The 23,058-nt window shown below is 36.2% G+C and overlaps 1 protein-coding gene across 1 annotated transcript in view; it reads left to right on the top strand.

Annotated features, from left to right (window-relative positions):
* The first annotated feature begins 8,861 nt into the window (after nucleotides 1-8,861).
* The window catches only part of LOC131052431 (protein Dr1 homolog), a 31,086-nt gene continuing 16,889 nt past the window's right edge, over nucleotides 8,862-23,058 (top strand). The window contains exons 1-2 of the mRNA XM_057987102.2: nucleotides 8,862-9,158; nucleotides 9,271-9,354. Of these exons, the coding sequence (XP_057843085.1) occupies nucleotides 9,300-9,354 (55 nt within the window). The 5' untranslated portion in view covers nucleotides 8,862-9,158; nucleotides 9,271-9,299. The remainder of the gene's footprint in view (nucleotides 9,159-9,270; nucleotides 9,355-23,058) is intronic.

Below are 23,058 nucleotides of genomic sequence, written 5' to 3'. Positions count from 1 at the left end.
ACGAGAACCTCTTGCATTTGAGCAAGATCATTCTAACATTCATCTTCACTTAAGTTTTACAACATATTCATTAAATTATGTTCTTTAGTCTTTTGCAAACAAAACTTATTTGCACCAATAATTTCTTTGTCATCAAGCAAATCATTATTTTCATATAGGACCTCAAATTCATTAGTATCCCATATGCCTACAAATATATACATTTCGAGTTCATTAATAGTATTTAATTGATCTTTCACATAACCATTAAGCTCCATATGAAAGCTTCGAAAGATGGTTCAAATAATTCAGAATGTCGCCCATCATGAAACTTTTCGCAAGCACTACTATTGCAACTAATTTCATAGTCAACACTCATATCCATTGTATCAATATGAGGTTTTGAATTTTTAGCAATAGATATTTTCAAATACAACATTGTCATTTTAAAGACATTCAAATGAGTTCACAATTTCATGTGCACAAACAACAAAAGCTAAATCAAATGCCAAAGATTCACGAAAGAACACTACTTTATCATGAGCAATTAAGCACGCACCTTCATTATCTTTCATACCAATGTATTCCTCATTTGAAACAAACATTACCCATTTAACTAGTTACATCACCTTGCTCCTCCACATATATATCTAAAATATTTACACTATTAATATGATTTGAAATTACATCATGGTCAGAGAAATATTCAAGTCCCTTTACATCATCAATTAGTAAAACAATGATCCATAATATATAATGCATATACCTCTCATGATGTATATCTTGATCATTTAAGAATAAACACATGCTTTCACTAGCACATACATTGATGTCCTGTTCATATGAAGCTAAGACCTTCATTTCCACTTCACATAAGCAATCGTGAACAATAAAGGGACAACTAAACCCACAGGTATCATATTCAACACTACTAAGAATTTTATCATTGCCAACATTGTGCTTAAATCCCTCATATTTGATATATAAAGCCTTTTGACAGTTTGTTCACTCATTTGTGAACATGTTATTTCATCAATGCTCATAACACTGGATTCTTCATCCGAGTCCAATACATTTGAATCATCTTCAATACACAGTTGCAAATAGATGTGTACTATATTTTTTCATCAATATAGTCATTAATCTTACAAGTTGATTTAACAAGCTTGATGTTTTTGCATTTCATTAATTATTCATTATCAAAGCTGCTACAAGGTATAATTTCATGTATATTTATTCTATCATCATAACTTGTAATTTGGCTATCAACATTGCAATACTAATGATGTACATATACTCTGCTTATGGGTTGATCACAAACATTATCTTCAATAATACAAGATGCATCTTCATTTTTCAATATAATCTCTTCATCCATATGCATCATGTCATTATCTTTCTCACATCCATCAATGGGACAAATGCTATCAACATTTTGGGACATAACATTTCTTGCAGAATCACCTCTGGCTCTTTCAACAATCTCTCCAATCATATACTTGATCAAGATTACAAGGCTTCAGACTTTTAGGCAAGGTACTCAAAACTAGCTTGCAAACATCACCAAAAAAATCAATAGGTAGAGGATCCTGGGGTCTAAAATTTTAGGGATCACTAACCAAGATTCTACAAATCTTGCATATATAGCATGAGGTGATTCTCCTTCATGTTTCTTAATATCAAATAGTGCTTGGGACAACATAATAAGTATTAAAATCATTGGTATTGTGCTCATAGCTTTCCTTTTGATCATAATGAGTTGTGTGGTGCAATAATGGATCAACTATAATAGCAGAGATAATATTGTCCTGGTATTCATTTTCATTCTTTGATTTACATTTCTCATATGTATACGATATTCTATGGTAACCAACACTTGCAAACCTATAACTTTGCGATATTGAATATTTTGAGTTGTTTTCAATATCCATGACAATTGCATAAGTGTGATGAAGTGTTAAAGGTCCTTTGCCATTAAACAAGAAACTCGTTTATTCATCACATGCACCAAGATAAAAAATTAAACATATTGCATCATTTGGTCTTATACATTTTAGAATGTCCTTTGTAAATCTCAAATTGAAAGTTGCAGCCAACTCTTCTTCCTATTTCTAAATGTCCATGGATTTGTTAATCAGTAAAATCACATCAACTCTCTCATCAAATTGCTCTCTAAATGTTGCCATGAACTCACACCATGAAGAAATAGAATACATTGGTAAATATAAAATCTAATCTCTAGCATCACTTTTAAGGGATTGAATAAACGACTTCATGATATCATCCTCAACATCAATTTAATAGTCTCCTATCATATCATTGAATCTTGCAAGTGTTTACTGTACTTTATCAAATGTTTCCTAACTTTGTATAGTTATAGAAAAAATATATTATAAAAGCAATAATTAAGTATGATAATTATAATATTGTTACTTTTTAATTATATTAAATAATTATAAATGACAAATTTTCAATAAATTATAGAAATCGCTCTGGCCTTGACTCATGTTGCTTATCTCTTCGATGAGCACACAAGCACTCCCTATAGACAAATAAGGTATGGCTTGTACATAACAACATTTAATAGATCAAATCTTACTTCAAGCAAGGTATTTGGTGCGAATATCAAAAGAAGGCAAGATGTCAGCCTGATCTAGAAGATAGTCATGATCTTCACCAAGAGCCAACCGAAAGATAGTCATGATCTTCACCAAGAGCCAACCGAAGTTTCTCATCTTCCAAGGTATCCTAATGAATTGCATCAAAATGATCCTATTGGTGGGAGGCTACTACAACCTCATCAGCAGGATGGACTGAGCTCTCAAAGCTTTGTCCATTAGCCCTACCATTCGGGGGAGTTGGCGAATGATGTTCCATGAACACACCATGATTTCTCCAAATGGAGTCAGCATCGGAACTACCCTCCTTTAAGAGAATGAAGACTATTCACAAATTTGGCATGGTAGCCAATGATCTTATGCCCAAGTTGCTACATCTAAAGCATCAAGGAGTCCTTCACAGTTTAAAAATTGCAGCCATGAGCCCATATATGAATTGATGTATAAGTTATGTGAGGCAGTGGATTGGAAATATTGACTAGGACACAAACACTAGTAAATTGACCAAGAGTCATAGAGGATGAGTCCCCAAATTTGATGAAAGTATCGATATGGTTGATCAGAAATTCAATTTGCCTCATATTTCGAATAACTAGAGGTAAATTGTAGAGCCACTGCCCAATCAGACTAAAAGTGATTCCAACATTTTTAGGATAAAAAAAAGAAGACCATAAGGTCACGAAAAAACTAGATCTGCCAAAAAAACCAGATCTGCCAAAAAAACCAAGGCCCATTATAAAAAACAAACCTGCAATATTCAAAATTAAGAAAAATCACAAGATGCCATTGTACAACAACTCCACTCGAAGGAGAAAACAAGTTGTCCCAAACACATTTTTCTCCAAGCTAAGAACTCATCCAAAGAGGGTCTATTCCCCACAACTCTAAAAACCAGTGCCTCTGATCCTAAGTTAGATGAAATCTCAGTAATGCACTCATTCAAAATGTAAAAAATCCACCAGCTGAAAAGCTAAATCCACCATAGTGTTGTCCATAAACATAGGTGTGCCAGAATAAAAGATCATCAATGGTGGTGGGGGATTAAGAGCAAGAGAAATGTTTTTCCGAGACACTGCAGGAGGATCATCCCTTGTGCAACAAACACTAGATCAACTGTAGAATTGGCCTTCAGGATCCACACTTTGCAAAAGACATTATAGACATGGAAAGAATTGAAAGCATTTTTGTAGAGTCTATAATTATAATTAGCCTTCTTCAATGTCCCCCCACGAGGAAGAAATTGGGAAATGTCATCCCAGATCAAAGAGACCATCACTCCTCAATTGCTCCCAAGATGCACCATGAATGGAACGTTTATTGTCAAACATCCTACGCTATTTTGCAATTATCTTGTTGAGCCCTAACTCCATCTCATCTCTCAATTTCTCCTACCTCACTTCACTTCTTCTTTCCTACCATCCACAGTTGCTCCTATGTAACTTTGTATGTATTGTGCTCCCTAAATGTGGTGCCTTGAAAATGTTAACAAACTTAATTATCAATTTTAGAATATATTTTTATATTTATGTAATATTTACTAAAACTCATCATAATAAAATAATTATAAAATAATATAATATAAACATTAGAGTGAAATACACACATTTTTTTAATGATTAAATGAAAAATATTTAAATTTATGATTAGAAGTTATTAAATTATTTTGTATATATTAAAATGATTAAAAACTAAATTATAATTTTTAAAAGTATGATTTAAAAAAAAATTATGCAAAATTATATTATTAAAAATCCATTGGTTTAATTTTTTAATAAAAATATTTGTTGTATAATGTTTGTAATGAAATAGTTTATTTTTAATTTAAATTCTTATTTTAATTATATAAAATCAAATATGAGAAGATTATATATTATATGCTAATTTAAGAATGTCCTTTAATTTAAGTTTAATTTTATTATTTTAATTGTGTGAATCTAAATCTCTATAAATAGCTACTTGGTTTTCTTTAGTAAGTACTACGTTATAAAAATAGCTCCCTGCATTAACATAAAAAGAAGAAAATTACATTGCAACTAGAAATTCAACACTAATCCATCGCCAATTTCTACTAGTCTAACAATAGTCTCCATGGAAGAAGATTGCTATATTAGCACTCTCAAAGGATCTAAACTCACCTAGATAGTTGTCCTTAACCCCTTGAATAATCTCCAAGCTCTTTTTAATTTGATATTCTTTCCTTTAACATTTAGATCCCACAACCAAAACATCAGGCCAAACTTCTACATGGTCTGGATATTGTCTATTAGTTCTTAAATTAGAATAGTCTTAAACCCCACACACTAAACAACATATTAAATCTAAAGTATGTTAATCAATTGTAAACATGTAATTTAAGTCATTCCCCTAAATCGCAACCATATTCTTTTTGCACATAATTTTCCGAACAACATGATTTTCCCATAGAGGATTCTAAATCGTCCAATGCAGTTTCAGATTCTAAAGAATACTTAGAGTATTCATTAAATACTTTTGATAAAAAGACGTTCTTCAACAAATGAAATCTCTTAAACGTTTTTTCAAAATGCATATCCCAAAATTTGCATAGCAAGAGTCAAGAAATATTCACACTTCTCCGTTGTGGATATGACTAGAATCCCACACTTCAACACCAACAACTTTAAAAATGGCATCACAATCTTCATCATCCCATAGCAAAAATAGTGGCAGTCCATTCATCCCGAGACTTGTCCTTACACCTACACCTAACTCCAAAGCGAGAAGCCATGACATAAATACTTTGATCAGTTCATCCCAATTCCTTCCACACAATTATAAAGGCACACCTTGCCTTGAATAAATTCCGTTGTAATCTGCAAGTACATCTTCACTGAAACATATCATATGTACCACAAAAAAGGCTGTAGTTAGCCAAGATTGTAAGGAATACTCCATATCTATTTGGTCCCTTGAAAGAACATTGATGGTCCAAGATCAGGGAACCATAACCCAGGCAAAAAACTTCTCCTCGCTTTAACCTGAATACAGATCTATTCTTATCAACATCGACAGCCCAACTTTGACTACCATAGATTGATGAATCCCTGAAGTAATAGGACAGAGAAATGTGACTTAATTTTATCTAATTTGTAACACCGATGGTAGTCGAGATGAGCCACAGACAATCCAAATCAAACAATAATGTGTGCAAGGAGTGGCACAACCCATATGAAGCAGATAATTGTCATGATTGTCATGCAATCTGCTCATGGTTTGTGTTCAGATAACACTATTCGGATCGTTGGCATTTGAAAATCTCCTTAGTACCCCATTATCTATTAAGCCCTGAACTGATAATGAAGGCACATTTCTTTCTTTAACACATTTTTAAATTTTGGTCAAGAATAATTTGATTCAATAAATTTTTATTCCTTTTTTTTCAAAAAAGAAAAAAAAGTGTATTTTATGTTTGTAATTTTGTTAAACATTAAAAAAATAATTTGAATATAGTTTTTATAAAGTAAACACTAAAATTTAGTTGTTGATAAACTGACTTCATATAGCAAATTTTATCAGTGCGTGCATATATTTTTCACTATTTTTTATAAACATATATATTTTAAATAAATTTTAAAAGTTGTGTGTGCTAAAATATAATTTTATCCATTTGACACCACCTTTTGTCTTAATTATTTATTTATCCAAAATATAAAAGAGTTATACTATTTTGATATAGATTCTTTTCTCTATGCACCGATTTTTTTTCACAAATTTTGAATGGATCTTAGTATTTTTCTTTGACAAGACAATCAACCTTATATTTTAGTATTGATGACTTACTTTTAATAAAAATAAAATACAAAATATTAAAACTAATTAAAATATTAAAAGATATATATTTTGGAAAATTCATTTATAGGTCTACAAAAGGGTATTTATATAATTAAAAAATATATACTATTTATAGGAGTAGGAGTTGTTAAAACATCGAGTTTTAAAATAAATAATTTTTTTTTTTGATAATTAGACCCAAAGTGGTATAAAATGTATATTTTTAGTAGAAACTTCCAATTAGAAAAGTTGTGGCCCATATATAACTTAGCTATAATGAATCTATATATACCATATGTTTGACTAAAATTAGTTTTTAGTTAGAAATACTTAAATTCACTTGTGCTAATAAGTTGGCCTAAAATGTGACACAAGTTCTTGCACCTTTTTCATTCCTAATAATGCAACTAGCCTCAGTCAGACCTAGATTGCCCTTCATCACACCATCAAAATTCAATTTGTACCTTCCACTTTTTGGCACAATCCATTTGGACTCATGTCTTGCATTAAGCTTGCTTGTGAAATTCCTTGATGATGTCTTTAACTTGTCTCATTTCTTCTATAATTCGTTATCCCAATTTCTGAAATGGGAATATTTCCTCAAATCTCTTTTTGCATTCACAACCTCACAAATTCCTTCCTCAATCTTCTTAATTACATCCTTGGCTTTAAGACCAATAGCAAAACATTCTCCTATTTCTTTCTTTCCAAATATGCCACACAAACCCGGATAGAGCAACACACCATATGTCACTTTAGGCACCCTTTTTCTTAATTGGTCAATTTACTAAAAAACTATACATATTGCCTTGTCTCGGAGACGACCAACCTACTACTTGAGCTATAACTAGTCCTAATACAGTGAGGTGAATGGACAAGATATTAGAACATGATCCATATTCATTATCTTCGTGGCACAAAAAACATAAGCTAGGCTCCATCACACCAAACTGCAGTAATCAGTCTCTTGTCAAAATATGCATGTGAAGTGTAAAAAAGCCCCGGCCTTAGGAAACATGCAATTTTGCCAACATAATTTGGTCAACCATATATCACCACCTCTATGAACATTTTGGATAGCATAACCCAATTTGATCGTATACTCACCTTATTTCAACCCACACAAATGATCTCATCATTTTTTGATGATAACATTATCTTGTGCGAATTTAAAGTATTAAAAAAAATGTTTCTATCATACACAGATTGGAAGAGCAGAGACATCCATCCATGTGTAACTTTCACTTACAACCCCATCTTCCTTAACCACATAGTTTGCCACATTTCTACCATAGACTCCCATTGCATTATCTATCCATCTAGCCAAATTGAATAGTGCAGATAATGGCACATGGCCATTCCACAAGTCAAAAGTTTGCCTTCTCCCCATTGTTGATCTTCCAAGTAAGATGGTTGGTAATGATTTTCCTACTCTCCCAAAGAAATTTCCATATTGTAGATACACCATTTAAATTGGCAACTCTTAAAACCCTGCTTGGTTTAATAACATCTAAACATTTCCTTTGAATAATCTATACAAAAGCTTTTCAAGTTGTCTATACATCTTCCATGTTAACTTGGTCCCTAAGGCCAGATTTTTTTTCTCCATCCTTCTTAATCTGAACCCACCCTAGGTCTTTGAGAGACATGTCGTATCCCACCAAATTAATGAGATCATTTTATCTTCCTTCAAAACCTCTTATAGGAATTTCTTTAAGTAACTTTTCAAGCTTGATAATGCTTTGCTTGTTATTTTGAAGCCTGACATTACGTAGACAACACAACCTTAATCATAAGAATCCTTCTAGTCAAGGATAACCATTTACTTCTTCATACCACCGATTCGTTTCTGCAATTGCTTAATGTGTCTTCCCAAGGCAAGATTTTGCACATCTCGTTAAATAAGGGAGCACCAAGGTGTTTGGAGAAAAGTTCTGAGATGGCAAAACCAAAAAGTTTCACAATCTTTCTCTACATCACCTTCTTTGTGTCAAAGAAATATTTAAATAGCTACTTGATTTTATTAATATATTTTGAAAAATAAAAAAAATGAAAAAATAAAATAGATATTTATTTTTAAAAATTGTATAAATAAAATCTTATAACTGATAGAAAGCTAATTTATTAATAACTAGTTAATGCTTGATATTAAATAATATTAAAGTCCTTTTTATTAAGAGAATTCTTGTAACTTAACATTTTGATTGTAGTACATTAAAAATAATTAATTCCAATCATAGACCATCAAATTTAGTGCCCCATTCCATCTATATTAATCCTTTTATTGCAAAACAAATTTAGCCATTCGTATTATTTTGATCTCTACATAAAGACAAAGATATGACGTCTATACAATCCAACTCTTTTCACGGAAAAAGTTAAAACTACTCCTCAAAAATTAAGGGTAACTTGGAATTTTGAAATACAATAGTTTTGATTTGCTCAAAATGCTTCGGATGGAATCTGTCATTCATACACGCGGACGACATCGGTAACGAACTCCCCAAAGATGTAAAGTTGACCACAAGTTTTTGTGTAAAAAGATTAGGATGGTATTAGTTTATAAACTATTACAAAGTCAACTGTCTATACCAAATTATGTGAAAATTTTAAATAGGCGTTGTAAATCATGGAAGATCAACACGGATGATTTTGGTTATATTTTGCGTTTTAGAGCTCGATTTTACAGCAATTTCTTGAATTGTCGGTTTCAAGTTAGAGCAGTTTAAAAGGGGATTTGATTCAAACAAATTTCTTTGCATTACTTGCAAGGTGGGCTTTTTGTTTTCTGGTTCATTGTATTGTTTTGCTGTGGTTTGATGATTTTATTTCTGAAATTATACAATGGTGGGGTTTTAATGCTGGTTTTTCTTTTGTCATGTAGGTTGAGGGTTTGAGGAATTTAATCTTCGCATGGAACCAATGGATAGTGTGGGCAAATCCAAAGATGATGTTGGGCTTCCTAGAGGTGGGTTTGGGCTTCTTTAGAGGTTTAAACTTATATATGTTGAAGAAAATGGTTTTACTCAAAAAGTCATTTCTAGGGTTTATTGCAAAGCGCATTTGTTTCTGTTATTGAAGTAAAGACAGTCTTAGCATATGAAAAAGGTCACCATTTTGGGTGTCCGAGTAATTGAGAAGGTCGGGGATTGCTGATTTTATAAAATCAACACAGGCATGTCATTCCTTTTATCATTTGTGGATGCCATCTTATATATCTACTGCTTTGGTTTATTCTTCGGTCTTCCACTTTGTTTCTCTTTAGTTTTTTTTAATGGTTTCTGTTAGCATAAAAATAACGGTGTCTTCACTGTCACTCATACTCTTGGATATGTTGATACAGATTGAAGTAGAATTTGAAGATTTTGTTGTAGAATATTAGAATTTCAAGTTTGTGTTGTGACCTTTGGGCCAAGGAACAGTTTAGGGTAAACAACTTGTAAGGAGCGTAAACCTCCTTTTAGGTCATGGAGACATGTAAAATTGTGATCTGACCAGACAAAAAACAAGGTTGATCTGACCAGACAAAAATCAAGGTTCAAAATTACAATAGGGCTGCTATATCACTTATCCCCAATTAAAATCAGATCTAACATTTCTTATAACACAATTCTAGATAAGGTGATAAGAATAATTGAAAATTTGATTACCCAGGTTTATTAAGAGTCCATGTTTGGTTTTCTTTTTTTAAAGCATTATAAACATAAATCAATTTATCACCTATATTGTTTGACGATGATATAACGGACTTTGTAATCTGGCAATGGATTATTATGTGTATTTCTCTTTGGGCTTTTTACATCATGTTCTTGGGGACTGGTGAGCATATTTATTTAACGATATGAATTCTAGGAGTTATATGTTTTGAGGTTTACACTTTGTAGTAAAAGTAATAGAAATCGATGTGCACATCTGAACCAAAGAAAGATATACACAGGTATAAGGACAAAAACTTGATCCATATTATATGTACTAATGTGCTTATGTGCATCAATATCTCAGATACAAGGAGAGCTCCCAGAATTATTCTCAGATGCAACTATGTGAAGACGAGTGTTGATTCTGTTGAACAAAAGGTTTGTTAGTTGGACAACCAATCATTGATCAACCTCAAGTAATATTAAGTCATGTCCAAACATAAAACAGCACATGATATGGATAACATCTTTTATTACTATTTCTTAGCCAAGTTACCACTGTAGAAAAGCAACTATTAACTCTGCATAATACTTTGCCAAAAGCATGCTATCTTCAAAGTGTTTGGCTCCACACTTTTTGCACGGGGGAATGTCATGCTCCCTGCAATGAGGGCATTATTTATATTGAAAATTAGTTTAAAGTAATTAATGTTTAGTCAAAGTGGCCGAAGTGAAAGGGTTAAGAAGGTTTAAAATAAATAAATATATTTGGCCGATCTCTATTTGTATATGCGCCACTTTGGTGAAAGGAAAAAAACAAATCATCTTATCTTGATAGTGGCCGACCCTTTATGAATGGTTGCCTCCTTTGGTGGAAAGGGCATGCAAGAAGGCATTTAAGAAGAATAAGAATGACAATCAAAGGGGGAACATAATGGAAAATATTCCATAAGTGCGGAAGCAGATTTAAGTACAGAGAAATCTTTAAGGCAGTAAGCAATAAGCAGCAGCATTAATATATTGAAGGAACATCGATCCTTCATTAGACAACAAGTATACAACATAAATCAGCAATAATTAATGAGGACGTGCGACTTAAGGTATTATTGTTTATAACTAATACTTATGAAGAGGTGCCATTAAAAAGACAGCCCAAGGAGACACAATCCCTTGTGAAAAGTCAGCAACCTCCAAAAGATGCCTATCTTCATGGGAATGTTATTATATATATATATATATATAGGGAGGACCACGATGGACAAAAAGGGAAAAAAAAAGCAGATCAACCAAGGCCTTAATCTGATATAAGGAAATCAGATCAAGATATAGAATAGGAAAGAATATAATAAGATATAAGAAAATAAATAAAATAATCTAATCAGGATAAATAAAAAAGGGCAAAATATAAGGTGATCCAAAAGGGGACGTTAGAAACGGTATCAGAGCATGATTTTGCCAGCCTGACGGACATTACAAGTAGTATTTGGTCGGTATAAATAAGAAGTTATTGGAGACCATTTTATCATGGATTCAATTGATTGTCTTTCCAATTAAAAAGCAGATCTGAGCAGATTTAGTAGACCTTATGAATATAGAATCTAAGTTCATGAGCAGATTCTGCAGGAATTTATTGCAGATATTTTCCAGATTTATGGGCAGACATTTTCCAGACTTGTGAGCAGATTGTATTAGACCCTCCAGAGCAGAAATTTTTGAAGAACATTGAGCAGGTTTTGAAGGTGTTTTGTTGCAGATCTTAAGGGTAAATATGTACAGACCTTTGAGTAGAGTATAAGCAGACTTAAGAAGCAATTTTTTTGAGCAAATTGGTAAAGAGATTCAGAACTGATTGAAGAAGGAGATCAATCTTTTATCCTTTTATTTCTTTGGGGGTTGGTGCCTGTTGACGTGTATTTTATACATCATCATACACAGAATAAAATACCAATAGGCATCTTATCCTCTCTTGAGAAAAAGCCTCTAACTGCTGAAGATTCGCATAAAGGATCAGTTAGGAAGACTCCAAGGTTCTGGTTAGTAGGGTCTCTACGTGTGGACAAGCTTCCAGCGGTATGATGTGATTTGCTGTATCCTTCAAGGGGTCTTACGCTTCCGAAAGTTCAAGATTTTACTAAACTAAAGAAACTTTCAAAAAATAACAAAAGAGTAGGGTTTTCAAGGGGTATAATCTAGTCTAACCCTAAGAATGACTTCGTGTAGACATGACTTGGTAAGATTCAACCAACTTCAATTTTGCCATAAGATAACAACTCAATTGAAATTGATGCGATCTTCTAAGGTAACAAAATGATTTTCAATGCATTAAAGATCAAAGACACTACCATGAAGGTACATATCCAAGACACGATAATGATTGAAGGTTAAGTGATTCAAGGTATTCTCCAGTCGACCACGCAAGGCGTTCCTACAATCAGCAAGAAGCTAGTGGTTTGGATTACGAATCTTGCCAAAGATCAAGTCTCACACTATGTCCTTCAAATTAACACACTACTTTGATTGATCATGATTCAAGTAAATTTAACAACCATGAAGATAACCAAGAAAGTTGCAACAAAACACCATAACTTCAATATTTCATTGATTTCAAAGTCATCATGTACAACAATTGCTTGAATTCCTCTCCTCAAACTCAATCTTGCTACAAAAGTAAAATTGCTTCTAATTTTAATCTCTTTAATCTCTCAACTATCTCTATTCTCTATTACTCTAGTTACAAATGAAATGAAAAATGAGGGTATAAATAGCATCCTCAATTACAATGAATGGTCCAGATTGAAAGTAGATCAACGGTCAAGATCATGACACCTAAACCCTAATTAGGGTTTGTTACAAATGGCCTCCTTTTTACTGAACAATATTAAATACATAGCCAAATATTAAATTTGGCACAAAAACCTAGGAGACATAAACCAATGACAAATAAGATGCCATGTCATCTATAACAACCTCTCATCTAGAATCTTATTCCCTTTCCAATTCTCTTTTTTAGCATATGCAATGAATCTTGATACGATTCCTTCGATCTCTGCAATTGGAATCTCGGGAAGATTCTTCATACTTTCTTCCAAATGGATGACTTGATCGAATGCATCTAGAAGAGCTGCGTCCCATGAAGATTCAAGTTCCTTTGTTCTTTCAATCAGGAGCATGGTGGCAAACATCTGATCATATTGCTCATCTGTAACATTAGCGTCCTTGCAAAAGATGACCTGGATTCTATCCTCTAATTCCTGCATATCCACATCTGTCTCGACCTCGATCCTTCTGCCAAGAATGGTACGAAGTACCTCAAATACTCTGTCCTGGATCGGATTGATCACCTCCTCAACTTGGCTACATCTAGTATTGATGTCCTCAAAGAAAACACTCTTCATATGGAGTAAGGTTGACCACTGAAGCAAACTGTGAGGTCCTCCATCCATGATCTTTTCTTGCGCTAAGACCTTCCTTGATGTGTGTCTAATTACTTTCAAGACAGGAATGATAACATCTTTGGTATGAGCAAATGCGGCTACTGTTATCATCAAATTGTGGATTATCTCAAGAACCTGGATAGCTTGATGAATAATCTTCATCATCCTTGTTACAAATTCTATGGCCACTGTATGAGATCTATCCATCCAAGTACTTGTACGCTGGACCATATTCCTGAATCTTTCTGCCTCATTGATTGATTGAAGTGGAAGTGCCTGCACTGGTGATCTAGTTGGATCCTGACGTCCCAAAGGTTCATTGATGTGACTGAAATATGTCCTCCATGCACCTCTCTCTCTCTCAAGCTTTCTATTGTTCTCCATTTCTTCTCTAAGCTTGTCTTTCAATGCTTCAAATGAATCGGTGGCATCATCCAATGTCTGCTCTGCTGTGGATGGTCCTAGCTCAAAAGTCTGTATATCATATTCCTCTGCTAGGATCTCACCTTCATATTTGTCTACTGCCGGTGTAGCTATCTGCAGTTTTCTGGATCCAGTCTCATCTCGAATCATCTTGGACATCTTGGTAGCCTTTCTCTTCTCTGTTACTTCGTGAGAACGTCCAACAAGGCTCTCTAAATCAATTGCATTGTCCTCGTGCTCTACTACGATCACCTTGGTTAATCTTTCCTTCAACCAATCTGGGATAGCCGATCTTGTCTCTTGAACTTGAATTTCCTTATGTACTATTTCTTCTTGTCTGGGAGGAGATGTTATTTCATTGTCTTCTTTATCTTCATCAAACTCATAATCTTGGAGAGATCCATCTGGTGACCCTTGCTGTGCCTGTCCTTCCTCCTGCCTGTCGTTCTGTACCATCGACTCCATGGATTCTTCCACTTGAAGTGTCCTTTTCTCCTGTTGAGAAGATGTGCCGGATGAACGATCTCGGTTGGCCTCTTGTTTCTTCTTGGAAGATTCTCTCTTTCCAGGTCTCTCTTTCCTCTTCGAACCTCTTGGATGGAGATTGCCCTCACTGGCACATCGAAGGTTACCTTCACCTGAATTTCTAGGATTAGGATTGCCTTCACTCACACTAGCTCCACCTTCAGCTGGTTTCTCTTCCAAAGTGAAAGTCATAGCTATGCCTTGCTCTCTCAACTTCTGATGCTGTACGTCAACCCATCTGCGAGTACAAGACAAGACTGGAGCCATTAAAGCATCTAAATCCACGACCTCGGGCTCATTCCAATCTAACCTTATTGATTTGCTTTCTCGATCATAGGATGACTGGATATGTTTGCCACTGTCCTGAGCTTGGTCGGCCACTCTGTAAATCCTGCATTTCCTGATGAAATCCAAAGGTAATCTAGAATGCATTTTTCGTTTCACTTCAAGATCATCTAAGAGATTCATCATAAAATCTTCTATTTGGTACTCATGCTTAAACTTCCTACCGACTGTCTCCTCTAAATGTCCATGTGGATCAAAGCTTTCTCTCAAAGCAAAGGTTGAAAAAGAATACAAGGCTAACTCCTTCTCTGCGTCATCCATAGCTAAAGCATTAGGACATACCTCAACTGAATTACCCAAAATGATAGGTACTGGAACTCCATTCTGATGTCTATGTCTGAATGCCTTCGCATATGCTGCCAACTGTCTTGTTACTTCAAGTAACACAATTCTGTCTGTCGGATATCTTGGCAACATGTATGGAGGTAAAGGACATCCATGTACTCTAATATAAGTGAACTTGGGAAACTGAATAAACCAAGCACCGTACCTCTTGATTAAATCCTGTGCATCTTGAGATAATTTGTTGTGAATCCCACCTTGCAACGTCCTTGTGATGTTCATCGTGAAAGTATCATTAACCAACTTGTAGTGGCTCCCTGGCGGATGATGCAAGTAGGCATAGGAATCACAAGCTCTGACCTCGTCGGGTCCTCTTCCAATCACTCCTCTATGAGGTAGTCCTGCGTACTCAAAACTCCTGATCAAGGCATAGATGACGTATGAACTCATGTGGAAGGACTTGGTAGCCTTGAGTCTCCTCAACTGTACGTCTAAGCAATGGCTAATTATCCTAGCCGAATGTATCGTACCCTTTCCCTGAACAATCACCTGGATGAAGTAGAACATCCACTTCTCAAAGTAGAAGGCGTGAGGGGCTCCTGTAACTCGGTTGAGCATTGTAATCAAATCTCTGTACTCCTCCTGGAAATCAATCCTGTGCGGTGTGTTCGGGATCTTGCTCAGACAGGGACGGCTCTTAAGTAACCAGTTCTTATTAATTATGCTTAGACAAGCATCTGGATCATCTTCGTACATTGACCTGGCTCCTTCTATGCTCTTATATATCATGTCCCTGTGCTCTGGAAGATGGAAAGCTTCACTTATAGCTTCCTCTGAAAGGTACGCCAAAGTGTTTCCCTCATTGGACACGATCGTTCTGGACTGTGGATCATAGTGACGAGCACACTCGATCATCAACTCATGGCACTGAACAGCTGGAGGAAAGCCGGCCGCCTTAATGATGCCACTCTCGATTATTCTCCGGGCGACAGGTGATGGCTTGCCAATGTAAGGGACCTCTCTAAACTTCTTCGTGCTGAAGTTGCCCAAGTTAGTATCTCCAATGTTGCTCCACTTCGACACGATCTTAGTCTCCACTTCTTCGGTCTTTTGATCTTCTTTCATGAGAGCTGAACGACTGGTGGATGCTCCCGCCTTCGGGGTTGCCATACCTACACAACATTTCACAATGAGAAACTAGATCTTGCAATAAATAACATAGATTAGAGAATATTTTAGGAAACTTCATGATAAGTCTTAGAGTTATCATTTCCTAAAAAACGATTGAGCTAGGAATTCAAAATTCGAAATTCAAAATTTAAGCTATGACGATCAACGTTCAAAATCAAAACAATAAAGCAAAATCGCCATACCTCAATAGAGAGCTAACTCTAGAATGCAAAATGAATAAAATTCGCCTAGGCAAAATCGATATTAGATGGCCTTCTACGTGATCTTCCAAACTAGCAATTTCGCCACCTTTGGTATGTCCTTAACGTGGTCTTCCAATATTTTCTTCAAGTTCGCACAATATGAAACTTTAGATTCGCACCACCTTGGATAATCTTGGCGCCACCTTGCTTGAAATGAAATTCGCACTTGAACACAATTTCGCACTTCTCCCTTTGTCTTCCAAATCGCATGTGAAATGGCAAAAAAAAATGATAATGTGAAAATGAAGATTTTCACCCTCCTTTTATAAGCGCTTCTCACCACAATTACCTTAAGGCCGACTTGTATAAAAATAAGGCAATTTAAATGATTTTTAATAAATAACAAGGCCGACTCTCATAAACCAAGCGCTCCCTTTGATTTTTTAAATTAATAAATAATTAATTAAATGCCTTTATTATTTAAATGAATAAATTTCGATTTTTTACAAGGCAAAATAATTAATTAATACCAAGCGCAATATTTAAATGCCATTGAATTTTCAAAACATATCGAATTTTAGCATTTAAAATGAATAAAAAAAAAAAACGTTTGTTTAGCGCCAAAAATGGAAAAGTGAGAGGATTCAAACCTCATCGCCCTGGTCCCTGACTGAGGGACAGGAGCGATCCATCACTTTGTCCATGATCCTTGCATTTTTGACGTCCAAGGTTTCCATCTCCACGTTGAATTTGCTATTTTCGCTGGGTCCTTCGAGCTTAATCGACTTGCTTGTGCGAATGAATGCCTCTCATGACCATTATCGCCCTGGTCCCTTGGAGAGGGATAGGAGCGATCCTGGTGTTTTCTCCTTTACTTTGCATCTTTGATCTCAAATTTTCATTGTAAGGCGAAAAATAACATTGTTTCTTTACTCCACGCTTGTATCACTTGACTTTTATGAGGCATTTAGACGTTGGAAGGATCATCGCCCTTGTCCCTTGGAGAGGGACAGGAGCGATCCTTGTCTTCTAGCTTAAAATACTTCGTTCTTGATTTTAACTCCACGTTCATCACCTTTCAAAAGACGTCTCAAACCCTCTGCAACTTTGCTTTAACGTGATCTTCGAAGGATAACTAGTAACTTAGCAAATATCGCCCTGGTCCCTTGGAGAGGGACAGGAGCGATCCTTATGTCCTGGCTCAAATTGGCAAACTTTTGATCTTTGTTCTTCATTCATTGCTTTCCAAATGGTGTTCTTTACCTCGCCTATCCTTGCATTGTCTTGATTTTGAAGGAGCATGAGTGTTTTAATGAAAATCGCTTTGGTCCTTGTCCAAAGGACAGGAGCGATATAGCTTCCTTGGCTCAATTGATAACATTTTGACGTTCAAAACCCTTGTATATCATCTTCAAAAGACACCTTAGACCTTGTATGACCTTGCAAAACATTGACTTAACGTGATTTTTGCATGAATTGGCCAATCTAATCAATATCGCTCTGGTCCCTTCCTGAGGGACAGGAGCGAACTTCAACATTTTGAGCTTGTCCTTGTTTCGACCAACTTGCAATTACCTTCAACGCGTAAAATGAAGTCCTTTGATCCTTCTTAGTCGCTTGATGTGTGATAAACTTTCAAAATTTATGCCTTTATACAAATTTCGCTCTGGTCCCTTCCTGAGGGACAGGAGCGAACTGGGATATTTTAGTGCAAATCTTTCAATGTTGGCGACCTTTGATGCTTTATGCTTGATTGAAACACCTCGAAACGTCCTTGCCACCTTGTTCTTTGTCTTGGAGTGTCTTGAATTTGGAGGAACGACAATATAATCATCATATCGCCCTGGTCCCTTGGAGAGGGACAGGAGCGATATTGGTCCTGTAGGCTTCATTTCATCTTATCTCCTTCAAAATTTATCTTCAATGGTCTCGTAATGTACCTTTTCACTCATCCATGCCTTGAGACCCTTTGTAACTTGGCAAGAAAATCATTTAAGACAAAAATCGCTCTGGTCCCTCCCTGAGGGACAGGAGCGAACTTGAGCATTTAGGTCCCTTGTTGACGTTTTGTAATCTTCAATTTATCTTCAACGGGTTCAACTCACCTCCTTTCTTGCCTTCAAACATAAAATTTGCTTGATCTTTGCCCAGAACGTACCTTATGAAGAACTTCGCTCTGGTCCCTTGGAGAGGGACGGGAGCTACAAAGAACTTCGCCCTGGTCCCTGACTGAGGGACAGGAGCGATTTTTGCATTTTGGGTCATTCTTCTTCACGACGGCACTTCAAGTTATATTCATTTGGCGAAACACATCTCCTTGGACCTCTTCAAATCGTCAAGTCGTAAAAAATCCTGCAAGGACAAAGCAATATTTGATTTTAAGCTCCGGTCCTTCACTGAGGGACAGGAGCGATTTTCTTCCCTGAGGCATTTCCGTGTTCGTGAAATTCTTCAATTTATATTCAACGAAAAGATCACGCCTTTCTCTATCACTTCCATTTCGAAATTTATCTTGACCCTGCAGAGACGGTAAGATTTTTGAAAACGAGCTCCGGTCCTTCACTGAGGGACAGGAGCGATTTTGCTCCTACAGGCCAAAATATCAAGATTTCACAAATTTAATCACTTCACAAGGCGAAAACAAATTATTTCAAATGCCTAGGATCAAAAATAAAAAAGTTCAAAATTTGGTCAAAATTAGTCAATTGGACAAAAATTCACATTTCATCTTCAACACTTAGACAAATTTAAGCTCTGCACTCAAAATTTCCAATTGAAAATAGGCCATTTTGGCGAATTCATTTCATTCAAAATTGCATCCTACAAAAGGAAGCTCAAAAAGCTCTCAAAACTGACTGGATTCTGGTCTGAAAGGACGGCAATTAAAACCCTAAGGCTTGACCCTAAATCCAGACAATTGACAAACTAACAAAACCCTAAAAAAAACGAAGCGAAAGGCGAGCGAAAAACGAGCAAAAAGAGGGGGTCCCCATTTTAAATGGGGCGACGTGTGAAATGGTCACAACATCTGGCGACACCACTGAGAAATGTTGAAAAACATTTGGGAATCAATCTTTCTAAAAGAAAACTCAGAAAATCTCCCTCAACAAAACTAGGAGTTAAGAAACACTTACAAGAAGAGACCATCATATTGAGACAAAGTATCAAGTCCAGAGTTACCCATGTGTGTGCAAATGCGTTAATTCCCCTCAACAAGACAATCATGATCTTCAGGCTCCCCTGTGATAAGCTACATAGTTCGTCTAAACTCCAAAAGCATCCTGGATAGAGCCTCGCTGCCAGTCAGACGTCTATAGTCCCGATGAGGTTATCGCCGCAAGCTCACGAACATTGCTCCATTGCCAGCCAGGCGTCTATAGCCCCGATGGAGTTACTCGTAAATTCCCTTTAGCCAATTTGATATTTCTTTTAGCTCATCTTTTCTTTTGATTTTTCTCATTTTTTCATCTTTTCTTTTGATACTGCTTTTCAGTTCCGTCAATTCTTTTGGCTTGTGAGTAGTGAAACTCACTAGGGTCTGAGGATTGCGGTGGCGCTGAAGTTAGACTTTAGATTTTTCACTGATCACAGCTTCGCCTGGAAACCATAATGACTCGGAGATTATAAGTGTGTAAAGATATAATAACTGGAGGACAAAAATACGTGAGTTCAATAAGCTAATCTATTTCAATGTAAATACGTCCTGACTCAAAGCTTTATTAAAAGAAACTCCCTTCGTAATTCCAAAAGACCTCATGATTTTCCAGATGCAACCAACAATCTAGTGGGAAGTCAGAGCGTTACATAACAAATTCACCCAATATCAAATGGATACCCCTCAGGACAAAACATCTAACCTAAAACAAAAACACCTAAACTAAGAAAACGAAAACAAAAAGGCAAACCAAAGCGAGAAGAAAAACAAACAAACGGAAAACAACGAAAGCAAACTAAACTAGCTATGTACAAGGGAAGGCCTTGGGCATCTTAGGACTGGAAATAATGTTTGAGATACCTCCCATTGACAGGCAACGGGATGTCTTCTCCAGTTAAAGTCTGTAACCTAAATGCATTTTCTCCCAATATCTCTGAAATTTGATAAGGGCCTTTCCAAAGCTTATCAAACTTATCATGTTCTCCTCGTTTCTCATGTGCTTTGTCCCAATACAGGACAAGATCTGAAATTCGGAATGCCTTAACTCTTGCTTGTCGATCAAACCATCTTTTCACCACTCCTTGGTGTTTTGCAAAGTTTTCTAACGCTTGATCTCTCTTTTCTTCCAGGTTCATTAACTGCGTCCATCGGGCTTGTACTGCATCAGTGTCTTCCATGTACTCCTGAATAAATTTCAAAGTCAGGATCCTGAGTTGCATGGGGAAGACTGGATCTTGACCATAAACCAGAAAATAAGGTGAAATGCCTAATGCGTTCTTGGTCCTGATTCTGTCTGCCCATAAGGCGAACCTTAACTGGGTGTGCCATTCTCTCGGACTTCTTTCTAGCAATTTCTTGATAACACTGAGCAAATTCTTGTTGGTAGATTCTGCTAACCCATTACCCTGAGGATAATAATTTGATGAGAACTTAAGGGTTATTCCATATTCAAAAGCCCAATTTGAGAATCTCAATGATGTGAATGCCGATCCATTGTCGCAAACCAACGCATAAGGACATCCAAACCTTGTGATTATGTTTTCTTCCAGAAATTTGATTACAACTTCAGTAGAGCAAACTTTAAGTGCTTGTGCCTCTGACCATCTGGTACAATAATCTGTAGCTGTGATGATGTACTTGTGTTGTGCCGATGATGCAGGGTTAATGACACCAATAAAATCCATTCCCCATTTGGCAAATGGTCTAGCCTCAATCACCGGATTCAGTGGCATAGCAGGATTTCTTTCTCTAAAAGCTGCGACTTGGCATGTGTGGCAAGTCCTGATATGATTAAAAGTATCTTTAAAAAGTGTAGGCCAGTAATATCCTGCTCTCAGGATCTAATGAGCTGTAGCAAGGTTGGCTCCATGTCCGGTCCCAAACTTGGAATGGAAATGTTCAATTATCTGTTTCGCTTCATCTTTGCCAACACACCTCAAATATACTCCTTCGTGATTTCTGCGATATAGAACAGATCCTTGAAGCATGTAATGTTGACACTTTAACCTTAGTGCTCTCTTCTGCGTAGGTGTCATGCGAGCAGGACATCTGTGATTAAGCAGGTATGTCACAATATCTTTGTACCATTCATCATGTGTGACGTCTTCTAATTCATAAACTTGCTGGACTAATCCTGGTCCATCAATTGCCAATGTCTGCGCCAAAGCTTGTCCTCGGACAAGTTTCATGGGCTGTATTTCAATATCAAATTCTTGGATAATGGCGACCCACTTACCTCTTCTTTCTCCTAATTCATTTTGCATGAGAAGAGTCTTGACTGCCGCATCAGGTACTATTGCATAAATCTTGGCCCTCAGGAGGTAATGTCTGAATTTCTTCACTGCTTTTACTAATGCGTATGCTTGCTTTTCGATGTTGGGATATCTAAGTTCTGCATCTTTCAGCAGGGTACTCATGAATGCAATCGGATTTTCATCTCTTTCTTCACTTCTCTGGGTGAGAATGGCGGCACAGGTGTAATCAGAAGCAAAGGAATATAAATAGAAGGGCTTGAAATAATCAGGACTGATTAATACTGGTGCCTCTGTGATGACCGTCTTTATTTCCTCAAACGCCCTTTTGGCTTGTGGAGTCCATTCAATCTTTGCGTCTTTCTTTAACATTTCATTCAAAGGTCTGACAATCTCGGCAAATCCGGTGATGAATTTTCTAACGAAGTTAATCTTGCCGAAAAATGACTTGAGTTCCTTCTTGCTTGCTGGCAAATTGATAGTGGATATGGCCTTCACTCTTTCAGGATCGATGGATATTCCTTTTTCTGAAATGACATGTCCTAAAAGCTTTCCTTCTGTGACTCCAAATATGCATTTCTTTGGATTAAGGGAGACACCGTATCTTCTGCACCTTTGGAAGACTCTTCTTAAGTCGTCCACATGATCTTCTCTTTGCCTAGAGAAAACTGTGATATCATCCATATATATAACAATGCATTTACCAATTAAATCTCTGAAAGCGATATCCATAGCTCTCTGGAATGTGGCCCCGACATTTATAAGTCCAAAAGGCATTCTCTTATATGCAAATGTTCCCCACTTGGTGGTGAAAGCAGTCTTTAGTCGATCTTCAGGTTCGACTAGAACTTGGTTATATCCTGAATATCCATCTAGAAAGGACATCATCTGCGATCCATTGACAACCTGCAACACTTCATCTAATGATGGTAGCGGATAATTATCTTTCTCTGATGCTCGATTGAGATTTCTGAAATCAACACACAATCTGATCTCTCCATTTTTCTTTCTAATAGGTACCAGGTTGGCGACCCACGTCGAGTGTCTTACTGGGAAGATGATCTTGGCTGTGAGTAACTTCTTCACTTCTTGGTATATCAGGGGTTCCAATAAAGGATCAACCGGTCTTTGTCTCTGCCTGAATGGCTTGCTTCCTGGCTTCAACGGGATTGTGTGAGTAATAATTGCAGTGTCGTAGGTCTTGAGATCTTCATAGCTCCATGCAATGACATCTGGGAAGTCCCTC

Source organism: Cryptomeria japonica, chromosome 7 (assembly GCF_030272615.1).
Source record: "Cryptomeria japonica chromosome 7, Sugi_1.0, whole genome shotgun sequence".
In the NCBI taxonomy this organism is placed as follows: Eukaryota; Viridiplantae; Streptophyta; class Pinopsida; order Cupressales; family Cupressaceae; genus Cryptomeria; species Cryptomeria japonica.
This window is presented reverse-complemented; position numbering and strand designations above follow the sequence as displayed.